General features: G+C 34.3%; 1 protein-coding gene across 2 annotated transcripts in view; it reads right to left on the minus strand.

The window, feature by feature from the left end:
• The window catches only part of LOC142330487 (extracellular serine/threonine protein CG31145), a 514347-nt gene that overhangs the window by 55663 nt on the left and 443684 nt on the right, over nucleotides 1-15000 (minus strand). For both annotated transcript variants that reach the window (XM_075375768.1, XM_075375767.1), the window contains one exon: nucleotides 1109-1201. In XM_075375768.1, coding sequence (XP_075231883.1) covers nucleotides 1109-1201 — 93 coding nt within the window. The remainder of the gene's footprint in view (nucleotides 1-1108; nucleotides 1202-15000) is intronic.

Genomic DNA, 15000 nt, shown 5'->3' on the forward strand with positions numbered 1-15000 from the left:
TTAAGAAAAATAGTTACTAAATACGTTTAAAACGGTCGCATTGTGCTTCTCTGTTTGACAAAACAGCTGATTGAATCGATAGAATTCCCATTATTGATAAAGATAGTATTTCTGTTACCCGCATAGCGAAATTTCTGAGTTTTATTAGAAAATAATTTCTTGTGGGACGATCAGACTGATTTTGTTAGTTACAAAATCTACTGTTTCGCTCTGAACAATCTTAATAAAACGCTAAGTTTGTCACCGTTATTAGATATTTATTACGGCTATATATATTCTCGAATAAGGTATAATTTCATCTGTTGGGGCGCCTTTAAAAAAGTCAGAACGAGTTTTTAAGGTTCAAAAAGGGGCTGTCAGACCTTTATCTGGCAACCGTAATGTAGATGTAACCTACAATTAAAAAATTAAATACGTTAACTTATTCTTGTGTTTATATTTATTTAAAAATCTTCAATCTTTGCCAAAATGAACGGGGTGGGGGGGAGCTTATTTAAAAAAAACAATATCCATCTTTATCAAGCCAGAGAACGGAACTGTTTTTATATAACTCAAAATAATACATCGGCTTACGAGAAAGGTCCTAATTATAAGCTCTCGTTGTCATGAAACCGTTTGAAAAATCTTCCCATCTGTTTGTTTAAAATACAATTAAAAGATTTTCTTTTTTGGAAACAATTTTACTCTGTCGATAAATTTTTAAATAATACAAAATAACAAAAAATAAAAACACGATTTATGTACATATTGTTCGACGTGTATATAAATTGGGCTCAAAATAATTTTCAATAACGGCTTCTGAATTGTATGAATTATTTTGTAGTAATTTTTTTTCAAATTATTTCATATCTTTGTATGTAAATAATTAATATGGCTTTTGCTCACCGCTATTTTTTATCTGATACGAGTAATTTATCTTTTTATTTTGTAACCGTATTGTTTTATTATCATAAGAGATGATACGACCGCTAAATAAATAAGAACGATACGGGGTCGATCGGTTTCCATTGTAAGAAAAATTCAAATACACGTGCGAAGCTACTCTATTTATATACGTGTATTTTACTCTACTATCGCTATACTGAATTATATTGAACGTGAATATTACCTGTCAAGATGGAAAGCAGCGATTTCAGCATTGTGCCTCTCAAAGTCGGTAAAGTAAAAATGATTTGGAAGAGTCTGCTGTTCTCTTGGAAACCTGTAAAAGAAAAAATAATCACAAAATTTAATTAGCGATTGCATTATAATATTATTATCGTTTTCCGCTTATTTTGATACGATTCAAAACGATTTAACTGAAACATAAGTTAATCCATTTCTTTTACTGTATATAAATGAAATAATTAATTATCAACAAGACTACACGATAAATTTTCCGAGCGTATGAGGTAAATTAGTTTTAGGGCCGCTACGGTAACCATCATCAAGAAATTCTTTAGCGGTTTATAATCGGGGATGCAAAGAAAAATGCATTTATTTTTAATCGTTTATAGGAAATCAATTTTTTTTAAAAATATTATTTACAAAGTCTGGCTATAGTTGGGAAAAGAAATTAAGAAAATGTGTGCTAATCCGGTCAAACTATGAAAGTGAAGAATTTATGAAAATTTGCCGTTTCATGACACGTCTAATGAAAAAAAAACACAACTTTAGGATTGAAAAAAATTCTAGAAAAATATATGATTTTTTGCTTGATAACTCCAGATTGAATGGACCGATTCGGACGGGATGAAGTTTGACAGGATAGTTTATGTAATTGGGAAATTGATGGCATTTAATTTTGGTCACGATAAATTAAAGAGGCAGATAAATACGGACCCCAAGGGTCTTGTATCTAAAAATTTTACTCGGCGGATACGTAAATTTATTTTGGATAATTTAATTCTCCTGGCTCCTCTACTAAGATACTTTCTCATGACGTTTGTCAAACTCCAATAAAGGAGCGGAGCAAAATCCCTCTTTTTTTCTTTTTTGTCCTGTCTGGACTCAAAGAATAATTTATATAATTATTAGATGATTGCGTTACAACAATATGTCCTACGTGTTATGAATTTAAGCGATTTAATTCACGAAAGAGGAAAATAAGACTTTTTTTCGTTTCACTTATTACGTTCAGTTAGGATTAACCGATTTTTATTAAACTTTGTACCGTGACCTCTGAATCTGGGCCGTTGATGCCACTTAATATCGGTTACGATTAGTCTACGGGGTAAGCCGACCGTACCCCATCTAATACGGTAACCGCGGATCTCGTACTTCAAATTTTTATTAGAACAGTAAAATAATATGTTATGTAGAATTCTTTATTTTACATATTTTAATGTTTCACTTAATTCTTCTCCTCCGAAGTAGTAGTCTGTCGAGGGCGAAGCCACTTGACACTTTATGTACCCAGAGTATACAGAATTTATGCGACTGTTTGGCTGCATTTATTGAACGTGGTTTTAAGCACTCGCTTATATTGGCACCTGGAGAACACGAAGTTGCAGAAAATGGAAAACCGGATATTTAAAATTTTTAATTCACTTATCATCTGAATAAAAAAAAAATTGAATTCGATTCGTTTATACCTTTTTTATTTTTGTTAAGCTCCGGAACCACCGTTAAGTATTACTTCAGAGCAAGAAATGAACGACAATTTATACATCAGGAAAGTTCAATTTAACGCTTCAGCTGATAAAACTATTGTGTAATTTCCAGACGGGGAACAGAGTCTTCAGTTCGATTCGCACTACGAATTCATCGGTGCTACAAATGTCTGGTAATTCGTAACGTAGACCCAGCAGGATCAACTCTTTGAAGAAAAATGAATCAAATATTAAGAAAAGAAGTAGGTGGTGGAAAATGATATAATGCTCTCGAAAGAATCACAGTTCGAAAAGAAAGACGATTCCATTTAGAGGAAATTCTATTAAACTAAGAGTCGCCAGGTGATAGAATGAAGTTCCTCGGCCCTCCGCTGTGCTAGGCGCCATATTAACTTAGCGGATGACGTTGTCTTGTGTCAAAAAAAAGGAAGTTTAATTATATCATTACAATAATGAATCTTTCCCGCATGTCGTTTTCTGTTTTCGTTTTTTTTTCGCGTGAAATAGAAAAACGTTTTTTCTGATTTTCGAAAAAGTTTAAACTATTAAGAAACAAAAAAGAAAAAAACAAATAACCGACAGCGATAAAATTTGATATTCTAGCTTTCCATCTAACCTATCTGATATTCGTTTTGCGATAAATGTCGTTGGAATCATGAGTGCAAAAATAATTTGACTGTAACAATTTGATGAAATCGAAATAGAATGAAAAACTATTTTATACGTTAAAAAATCGTGCTTGGAAAGGCAGTAATCTCGTTCAAGTGCAATTGCAATGGATTATTATCTGCGATCTGTTATTATTCACTTGTTTATAAATTTGACCTGTTACAGATTTTATTGAACAGTTAAAGTATATCACGGTAAAAACATATTTAAAAAATGTTCTTTTCTCAGCTCATGTTTAAGCAAGAGTTTTATTTCAAGTCCTATATCTGTTACATTAGCCGATATAATCCAGAGTATTATGCAGAACGGTTCAAAAAAAGATACAAATTTTCAGCACATATTTTTTTTGTGAAAATAAAAAAGAAAGTTCATATAAATTTAAGTTCGGAAACGCTTCGTTAGCGGGTATCGGATGACGAAAGCTTACACCCGTATTTCTAAACCTTCATATATTCCTATATTTTATTCAGAATCAAATTCTCTACAAGTTTTTTTAAAACTTTTAAGGGTTTATTACCAATTTAACAGAAGCTATTTTACGCCAAACGTGAAATAGCATGTTCTTTGACCACAGTCTTTTGTCTTTTATCCCAGACTTCTCGAAAGTTTAGAAAGTACTAAAAATAAAATTCTAGGACTACGTTTTTTCAATTTTCAGGTGAAATTTCAAATAAAACCATTAAATTTACCCCTTAATTTGGGTCCCAAAAATAACATCCGGCTTTATTTTAACGAAGGCGCAGAAATCAGGCCGAAATCTTTCGCCAGCCGAGACTCGCTAAGAAGCGTTTCCGGATCTATGTTTATATAAACTTCTTTATTTTCAACAGTAGGAACATCTCCTGAAAGTTTGATACATTTTCCTCGAATCCCCCTGCACTTATTGACACTTTTTGAATTTAAATTTCTTAAGTATATGAAATTAGACGTGCATTATTAAATATCGGATCGGTCTAGCGGTTAACTCGTCGTCGCAAATCACATTTGATTTTCCGAGTTTCAAAGTCAAAAGTCAAATTTCAGTTGATTTTCAGTTGAAGTCGAAGGTTCTGAGGTTCAAATTCTAGTAAAAGTTAGTCGCTAATATACAGATTTGAATACGAAACAGTGGATACCGGTGTACTTTGGTGGTTGGAGTTCAATTAACAAAATGTCTCAGAAATGGTCGGCCCAAGGCTGTACAAAACTAAACCTCATTTATATCTTCTACACATCATTCTCATCTCATTGGGCCTCGGGGGGTTGCTTATTGTTCACTGGTTGAACAGATTGTAACGTACACTTATGTTTTTAGTGCCGTTTCTCCCGGCGCCGCCACATTCGGTCGCCCTAAAACAAAAGGCCGAATATCCGTGCCACGAGGGTTACTGTGCCTCAAACAGTTTAAGCAACCAATATCCTACTTAGCTCCTAGAGCTAACCTAATAGCGTGAACGGTATAAGCTTGATAAATACACCGTTTTGCTTTTTGTGTACAGCCGTTCACTTGTCATATATTAAACTATATTGGTTAGGCGAACCCCTCTATACTATAATATATGACTATCATAAATATAAAATTTATCGTGTTAACTTAAATCTGGAAAGCAATTCGCTGCCACGCCTAGGTCGCTGAATGCCAGCAAGTACCTGTTCATCATTTATAGCGCTTGGAGCTATTGGCAGATGGCCGAACATTCCTCGAAGGTAGCCTCCTACAGCAGCTCGGTAGAAGTTTTTCCCTTAATAAATTACCGATGCCGGTTGAATAACGCAACCGCATCGAAGAACTCCCACGCGGTCCGACAATGCGACTCACGCCACATTGACTCGCTGTTTGTGAGAGGCCAGTTTTTCCCTTGACCTCAAAGTTCCAGGGTAGTCCTGAGGTTATAGCCAACTGAATCTCGAGCTCTTAGACCGTGAGCTATTTCATAGATTATAAGCCTATGATTGCTCACTGGCCTCGGGCTAGACAGTCCAACTATTGACATACCTACGCAAGTCGCCCGTCACCAAGGTGACGTCAATGTAACTTTTCAGTTCGAAAGAGAAAGTTGGCGGCTGTACTGCTTTATTAACCAAGCAGAGGCTCCTGGCTTCCGCGAACTGTTCGAAACCAGCGCCTCTGGGGTCAGTGAGTGGTGCGATCCCCAAGCGGAAGACTTGGCGTTAGCGTCCAGAGCAACCAGAATTCTGGTTCCCGGGAGACTGTTCATAATCCTTGTCGACTTTGCCAGCAAGTCATCGATACTCCGTCCAAGCTGGAAGTATCCCGACACCAGTACATCGAGCGTACCCTTCATGATTCGCACGACGGCGAACCGCTCATCAGACAAGCGGGACATCCAGAAAACACCCAAGGAGCCTGACCCGACCACGATCGCAGAGAGCGGCCGTCCCGTACGGGCGCGAATAACATCCATTCCGTGGAAGCCGACCACCCTATTCCCGACCGCGAACGGCTCCTGGACCAAGAGAATCTCAAGGTTGTACTCCTCGAAAATCCTCATGGCTTCTACAGTGGCCGCCCGGGGATGATGGAAATTTAAGTGTTCCAGGCGCAAGCGTTCGACATAGTGGTAGTCATACTCAAAAGCTTCCCCCAGTTAGGCGTTTCCATAGGCTGCATTCCTTATAGTTCTAGCGCAGGCTACCTCATGCGACCTGCATTGCTTGCTCCCGATCCGGTTGTCAACCTCAAAGCCTTTCACGAAGGAACAGGCAGTGCACTTTGAAGGCGCTGTCTTTAAGGGGCAATCTGCCGCCTTATGCCCAGCTTGGCCACAACGGCCACACATCACCGACCGCGCTCTGCGGCGGAGAGAGATGTGCCAAAAGTCTTGACATCTGTACCATCGCACTACCTCTATATGGTCGACAACCCTGCTTGAGGTCCACCCCAGGAATAATCTACCGCTGGCTACCAAGATCTTAGGCGAGGTCTCCAATGATCAGTAACTCTTCGGGGAATCTTTCCGCCCCAACTGCCGAACCACTTTGGTTTCGCCATAACAGTTTATTTATTTCATTTATTTATTTATATTTTATATAAATATTTATTTATTTAACGCAATAAAAAGAGAATTGAAAACGACAGGGAAGCGTTGTTTTATATATTTCATGCACAAATTATTATTGATGATTCTAACGGTGTAATTTTTTTTTTTTTTTGACGATACAGTAACACAGCAAAGACACCGTACAACTTATATGGCGCTTATTATAACCTATTGTAATTTAACCTCATTCGGTGACAGTAAGAAACTTAACTCAGAAATAAAATAAATGAAAGTAAATTACAATAAAAAAAAAAAACAGACAACTTACGTAAATAGACGAAGTTAACCAAAGTATAGTATAAAAAGCAAGTTTTTTTTTATTTTGAAATAGAATAAAATTTAAATAAAAGTAAATTAATTGTAAATTGATTAATCAACAAATAAGTCGGGTGGAGATAGAATATAAAATTAATGAACTAGACCAAACTACGTAACGTATTTTCATTCGTTTAACGGAAAGCGTTTCATTAAATCTTTAAGAGTTCTGATATAATATCCGAATTCTCAATTATAATTATAATCGGTCGACTTTTCTCGGCTAGGACGCGTTTTATCGCGAAACAGAAAGAGTGACCGTACGCACACGAGCACGAGGAGTGGGGTTACGTTTGTAAAAATTTAACGCGGTAAAGATTGTTCAACCATACGCCGTAAAATAATAATTTCTAAATCACGACCGACGGTGGAAGGGGGGCGAGTTCATTCTGCGGTCTACAGGACGCTTACTTATCGTTGCGGATTCAGATTTCTGTAATTCCGCCCTTCTTGTCATCTCGACTCCGTTCTCCTCTTAATCAACGCTAATTAATGAATCAAAGCGATATATGAGGCTGCTACCTCCACCGGCCAGCCTCCACCGACAGAGCCGAGGTCATTAAATTTCCACGGTCAAAGCCCTAGTTCCGTATTTAAATAATTTAATTAAAAAATAACTTACGTTTATAAATCTAAAGTAGTTTCTGTTTTTCAGATACGCAAACTAGGCGATAGTATCGTAATTTATCGATGAAAAATAATTATTTTCTCTTTTCTGCTTCGGTAATAATAAATTTTGAAGGAAAGAAAATCTCTTTAATTTGTATAAAATAAAAAAGTAAAACTCCACACGTTAATTCTAATGTTATAAACCGTCCCAAAATCGTGAACCACGATATTTTCCTCTCGACCCGGATACAGCTGTGTAAATTAAGCTAAATAATATTTCAAAAATTGTAGAAAAAAGTTTTCTCGATTCAACAGCATTTTACGAAATCGATTTGCGTAACTTACCGGGAAATTTACGTCGACGGCGTTCAAAATAGATTTTTTTAGCAAAATATTGGAATCGAAAATTGAAGATATAAATTCGATCAGACAAAAGTAAGTAATCAATAAATATTAAGCTTAATAAGAAAGGAGAATTTGATTATTTATGAACCTGATGAAAAAAAAATCGCTAACCTGTTGGCTTTTTATAAATTACTTCGACAATTTCTTTATATTATTTCCATATTTAGTAGATACCCTTATGGTTATGAAAATATAAAATTTCAACCGACACTTCATAAGCTTCCTAACAGATATTGTAATAATAAGTAAAAAAATTATTCTACTCATGAGGAAAATTTTAGGGAAGTACGGGACTCATGGTGACAGTTATCTACTTTTGTACAAAAGTATAATCAAACTTAAGCGGCATCAATTAACTATATTCAGAAATCACTGTTAAATATTTCATAAAAATCGTTTCGATTTGAAAATAAAAAATTAAGTTTATTTATCCTCCAGCCATGAATGAAATTGAATACGAAATCTGAACGAGAATACGAGGAAATAACCTAAATCTTTATTATTTTTACCGATTGTTGATCCTTGTCTCCTTCAAAGTACTCCCCTCCCCTATTCATACACTTTTCCCAGAGGTGTTTACACTTCACAAAGCAGTCCTGAATAGTTTCATTTGACACGGCCTTTAAGGTCCGTGACGAATTAGCTTTAATGTCATCAATAGTCTCAAAACGCCGACCTTTATTCACCGATTTTAATTTCTTTAGTAAGAAAAACTCCCGAGGCACCAGGTCTGGCGAGCAGAGAGGCTGAGAGAGGGGAGTCATCTGATTTTTGGCACAGAACTGACGAATTGAGAAAGCTGAGTGTGCGGGTGCATCGTCGTAGTGAAGAAACCATGAGCCGTCTCGCCACAACTCCGGTCTCTTTTTGTGGATTTTTTCACGTAACCGTTGTAAAATGCCTCGATAATACGCACGGTTCACTGTTTCACCTCGAGACAAGAATTCAAAATGCATAATTCCATTAAAATCGAAAAAAAAACCAGAGAACATCACATTGACATCGAGACTGACGTGCTTTCTTGGGGGTTGGAGATTCTTTGCCGAACCGTCGTGATGATTGAAGTTTTGTCTCGATGTCGTAGCCGTAAACCCGGCTTTCGTCTCCTGTTATGATCTTTCGCGTGAATGTTTCATCGTCATCCGCTTGTCCAAGATGCTGTCGACAAACGTCCACTCGATGTTCTTTCGGCTGTTCGATCGTCAAACGAGTAACAAACTTTGCTGCGACTCGATGCGTGTTCAATTTTTCAGTCAAAATGTCACGGCAAGAGTTCTCTGACAACCGATCGGCTATTTGCACGCACCAGATCGTCTATTTTCTAAACGCGGGTGTCATCAGTTGAAGTCGATGCCTTTCTTGTTTGAGGGTGATCTTCGATCGACTGACGACTAAACATTTTATCTTGTATCGTCACTCCGAAAATCGTACGTTACAAAAATCGCTACTAACAGTTACACTCAAATAACAATAACCCGAAAACTAAACGAGATATCTACGATTCAAGAACATGCGATTACAGACGAGATTATGCGGAACACAATGCTGCCAACCGCACGTCACTAAATAACTCCATCGGCGCGAAATTAAAAATGTTCGGTTTTTTCTGAACAGACCTCGTATATAACCTACGGTACACTAATTCATCTAATTACTGTAAGAATGTAACTTTGACAAAAATCCAAAAAAATAAAAAAAAAGGAAGCGTTTAGCCCCCGTTCCTTTACGCGTGTTTGATTAAGAACGAACATTATTTACAAGTATCTTAGCTGTCTAAGAGGCAGTAAATCGTGTGAAAAATTTACCTACTTTTGAGATACTGAGCCCATAAGGTCCGTAAAAGCATATTACCCATAATGCCATAACGAATACAGAATTTTTCATATACAGAAATCACGGTGCCAAATTTCATCCGATCTTTCTAACCGATTGAAAGTTATCGAACAAAGAATATGCCAATATATGTCCTTCCGTAATTTCTCAGTACTAAAATTTGTTCTTTTTTTTGTTAGTAATATCAAGATCTGAAAAAATCACATGTTTAAATTTGGTTCATACTTTCCCTTACAATATTGTGTATACGTAAGGTGTGTAGTGTAACTATATAGCCGGTAAAGTAAAAATGAAAACGTCACGTGGAAAATTAAATATAGAATAGTTTAATCTGCATATTTTATTTTAAAATATCATTCGATAAATATGAAATTTTTCTGTGCTTTTTTTTTAATACGTCACAGAATTTTAAATAATTAAATCTAAATTTATTTACTATTTATATATATATTTTTAAATGGCCTTTAAATTTACATTAAATATGCTATTTTTCCGCTAAATAATTTTTTCTTTTTTAAATCTTTTTACCTCGACATATTTACAACATCCTACATCCTCGATTACCTTTTTTTACATATTCCTATCTTTGTCTTCCTTTGTAGTTATTACCTTCTAAATATCCTTCTATCATATTAAACCTGGACGTTCTAATACACCAGTAACGTCCTCGTACGTGCCCGGCCTACTTCGTCGGTTTCTCTACAAGATTCTGTCAGATATTTCTTTCCTCTCGTAATCGATTTAAGATAATTTTATTTCGTATTTCATCGACCTTAATAATTTTCGATATTCTTCTGTAACGCTAAATTTAAAAAAATTGTTTTCCTTTATATTTTTAATATCGTCCACATTTCACCGCCTTAAAGGGGTAGAGTTATAGCTGCACATCGTATAAATATATTCAAGAATTTCTTTCAAATTCTTAGATGCATATTACATACTAACAGATTTGTTTTCTGCCGTGAAAGTTCTACGTGTTTGAAACGCTGTTGGTTTATACATCTGCATTACTTCGTCCATCCTCTGTAATTTTATTTCCTAAATAACATATTTTCCATCCTTGTAATATTGTGTTCCCCGAATTTAATATCTAATTATTTATTTACCTTAATACTCCTTTTTAACGCGCATCATTACACTTTTTCAAACGTCATAAATCGCTTCTCTTTAAACGATAAATCTATAGCTTTCAGTATTTCTTTCGACTAATTTTAATTTTCTGCCTTAAGATATATTTTATCGCCTAATCCATGTCTGTTAATTTTTGTATTCGTTCCCTTAAAACTTAAGAACTACCGGATGGATTTTAATAATTTTTATCGATATTATCGCTGAATTTCGAGGATGATTTCAGGCTTTAATTAATATAAATAACTCCAAAATTAAGGGAGTAGTAAGTCAGTCGTAAAAACCGTTACAGCGTCGTCATTTTGCGTTATATGAAACTCCGATTATTCGGACCGATTTTTGGAAGGGCGAATCCGGATAATAAGAAACCAAAATAACTGGAAAAATATAAAAAGGTTTATCGTACGTACTGGACATATGATTCTAATATTAAACGGTTATAACGCTTAATAGATAAGCGAAAATACAAAAAAATAAATATATTTCAGTAAAATTAAAATGTTCCTCGCAATATGTGTACAATGTAATAAAAAAAAAGATGTAGAAATCCGTTACAAAGAATTTTACGATTGGAAATTTGCTATTAAAAGAATCGTAATCGATAAAAATGAAACTTACAACAGATAAACTACTTTCATGAGAAGCTTTTCGAAAATTAAAAAAAAATATATATATATTAAACACGACTTCCTGCCCCTACTTCTCCCTGAAAGTTATCTAAAATAATTAAAACGAGTTTATAAGGTAAATAAATAAATTTAAATTAATTTTAGTTTTAAATCGGGAAAAGGTTCGCATAACTTTCCCGCTGTGTCTGCGGCAGATTTTTTCAAATATGTCACGGTTTTTAAATATAAATTGCCTAATTGTGAAATATTAAAAGTATAATAGCGAAAAAAATTAAAATTTTTGATCCTTTTGACCGAACGAAATTACCTAATAAATTATACAACGTTAAAAATATAAGTGAAAAAAATCAAAATTTTTAGTAAAACATTTTGGGGCCCAGTCGACCAAATGATGTATTTATCGTCAAAATGAAACTGTATTTAAAATAGAATTGATAAAAAAAAATCATTAAAATAGTCGGATACCGTTTGATCTCTTTCACGGCCGCCTATAAAATCTTTAATAACAGCCACTACTTGGAAAGCAGGTAAAAGTACGGAAATTATAAAAATAAAAAAATAAAAATTCGGCAGTCGGGTCATAAGGGACCCCTTTTTTAAAAAGGTTTCCGTCGTTTACATTAAAATAAGGCACAGTTGTATTTCCAATCTTGAAAGTCATAATTAAAAAAAAATGATATTTTACCCTTCTTATTTTTCAGGGGTTAAAACTTTATTATTTGAAAAATTATTTACTTAAATAAGTCGGTCCGATGTTATACAACAAGGCTTAAAAGATTTATAGTTTACTAAAGGAAAAAAATTAGTCCCTGGATGGCTTGTAAGAGGGCCTCGAAAATTTGCTGAAAGTGGGGTATTTGTACCCAAATATTTGTGGCAAATTTAAACGGATTTTTGGTTTACAAAGCGAAAACTTTTCAAAAATAACGCTGAATAATAATGTCGAGTCAAACATTTTTCATCGCTGCAAATCTATTTTTACATTTTTTAAATTTTTAAAAATTCTATTTTTACATCCCGCGCACTAAATTCAAGCTTAAGCGACGAAATCGTCAAGGGAAAAATATCTCCCCTTCCCCTAGATCAGATCGACTTAATATTTAAAATTTTTAAGTAACATCATCATACCAAAGCTCAATTTTTTACGACCGCTACACAAAATACAAAAATCAAAAACGGGGAAAACTATCTCCTCCATTTTACTTCCTTGTAAGAAGTAAAGGAAGTATTGTGATCGCGAAAAATTTCGGTTTTCAGATTTCAACGGAAGTATCCATTTTGACTAGTTTCGAGCGTGACGTCTGCACGTATGTATCTCGTATAACTCAAAAACGACTAGCCGTAGGATGTTAATATTTTGGATTTACTACTGCTGTAACAACTAGTTGTGCATCTCCCCTTTTTATACCAATTAACTGGACAAAAGTGTCCAAATCCAAAAAAAAATTGATTTTGGACTTTTTCTTAACTGCAGTGATAAGCCCTCATCGAGAGCTTTTCAACGACATGTCATAAGCGGTATTTATTATGGTTTCAGAGTTATAACCAAATAAAATTTTATTTTATAAAATATTTGTAACTTACAAAGGAAAGGCACATCGGTTCGAATCAGACTTCATCTCCTTTTTTTTTTTAATTTATATATATGAAATTATTAATAATTGTAAAAAGAATTTTTAGAATAAATAATAATTCATTAACAATTTTTTTTGTCTTCAGTCATTTGACTGGTTTGATGCAGCTCTCCAAGTTTCCCTATGTAGTGCTAGTCGTTTCATTTCAGTATACCCTCTACATCCTACATCCCTAACAATTTGTTTTACATACTCCAAACGTGCCCTGCCTACCCAATTTTTTCCTTCTACCTGTCCTTCCAATATTAAAGCGACTATTCCAGGATGCCTTAGTATGTGGCCTATAAGTCTGTCATCATTAACAATAAAAAAGAAAAAAATTTCATATTTTTTTTTTTACGATTATTATTGAATTATTGTTTATCGCGAAGAGCTTTTTACAATCAGAACTTAATATTATTAATAAATCAATATATTTAAATTAAAAAAAAGTTAATAAAAAGTAGATGAAGTCCGATTCGAACCGACGTGCCTTTCCCTTGTACGTTACAAATATTTCATTAAATAACATTTTATTTGGCTATAACTCTGGAACCGATGAAAATACGTACCGCTTATGATATTTCATTGAAAAGCTCTCAATGAGGTCTTATTTCTACAGTTATGAAAAGTCCAAAATCCAAAGTTTTTGGATTTTACGCTTCTTTGGACACTTTTGGTTTAGTCGACTGCAATCAAAAGGGGAGGTGCGCAACTAGATGTTACAACAGTCCTAAATAAAAAATTTCTACATCCTACGGCTATTTGTTTTTGAGTTATACAAGATACAAACGTACATACTACCTAAGTACAGAAGTCACGCCGAAACTAATCAAAATGGATTCAGGGATGGTCAAAATGGATATTTCCGTTGAAATCTGAAACCGAAATTTTTCGCGATCACAATATTTCGTTTACTTCGTACAAGGAAATAAAAATATGAAAAAATATCAGAAGTTATTAACGAAATAGAATTTTACGTACTTTTAATTTAAAAATATATGTAATATGTAATTTAATAGACGTACAAGGAAGTTATGTGGCGTCCACATCAGATTTTTTAATTTTGCAATTATTTAAGATCAACGTTCCACTTCTAGAAATTTTTCGAAGAATTTATGTCGGTAGGGAAATATTAATCAAAATACGGATCTAAACAAGTACGTACATAAATCTCCCAGAACTTTGAATATTTTTTTGAGGATTGTGATCCTCAAAAAATGATTGTGATTAAAAGATTTGAGTGATAATGACAGTTTCCGTTCTATAAAAAAAAAATATATATTTCTTAAGTAGGTAATATTCACCCGACCTTGAACACGGTAGCTTAACACTTATCAGTCGCATCGAACAGATACAATACTTGTTATTATAATGAAGTATTTATTTTTATACGGTCAGTTCACTAAGTTAAATTAACTGTTGATAAATGGATTTCCAAAGAAGAAAAGGTCCTAATTTATAACACTCGATTCGAGTAGCTGCTTACAGTCATTTAAAAATCAATAACTTAACCGTAATCAGGCGGTTAGAATTTCTTCCGATATAGAACGCGGAGTACCAGACAGCGTCCTCGGTCCCTTGCTTTTCATTGTTTATTAATAATCTCCCTGAAAATCTTAACCGTTCGCTGCTATCCTCTTCCCGTATAAAACGACCGTCTCTATAAACGACATGAAAATTTTATGTTAAAAACATTATTCACCGGATGATTTAACCGTCTAACGTTAAATGCGGATAAAACTCGCTGCTTCTCAAAATGTTGTCGATCGTATGAATAGAAATCCTATTAATGGTATCGAGTTTTTCGTTTGTCGTCATTACTAAATATTTATTACGCATACGAATATTCCTATTTCAAGTATATCATCTGTTGGGGTTCCCTCAGAAAGTGACGTCAAGTTTTCAAGATACAAAAACTGGGAATCGTACTTTTTGACAGTTGTAAGTACGAATCGCGCAGACCGATATCTAATAAATTAAAAACGGTAACTTAATTTTTTATTTATATTTATGAATGTGTCCAGTTTTTTAATAAAAATAATAATTACTTTTTCTTAAAAAAATAATAACGATCCACCGTTATCAAACTAAACAACAGGACTGTTTTTGCGTAACACGAAACAATACTTCGGCTAGGAGAAAGGATCTTATTACGCTTCCTTTG

Source organism: Lycorma delicatula, chromosome 9 (genome assembly GCF_047948215.1).
Source record: "Lycorma delicatula isolate Av1 chromosome 9, ASM4794821v1, whole genome shotgun sequence".
Lineage (NCBI taxonomy): Eukaryota > Metazoa > Arthropoda > Insecta > Hemiptera > Fulgoridae > Lycorma > Lycorma delicatula.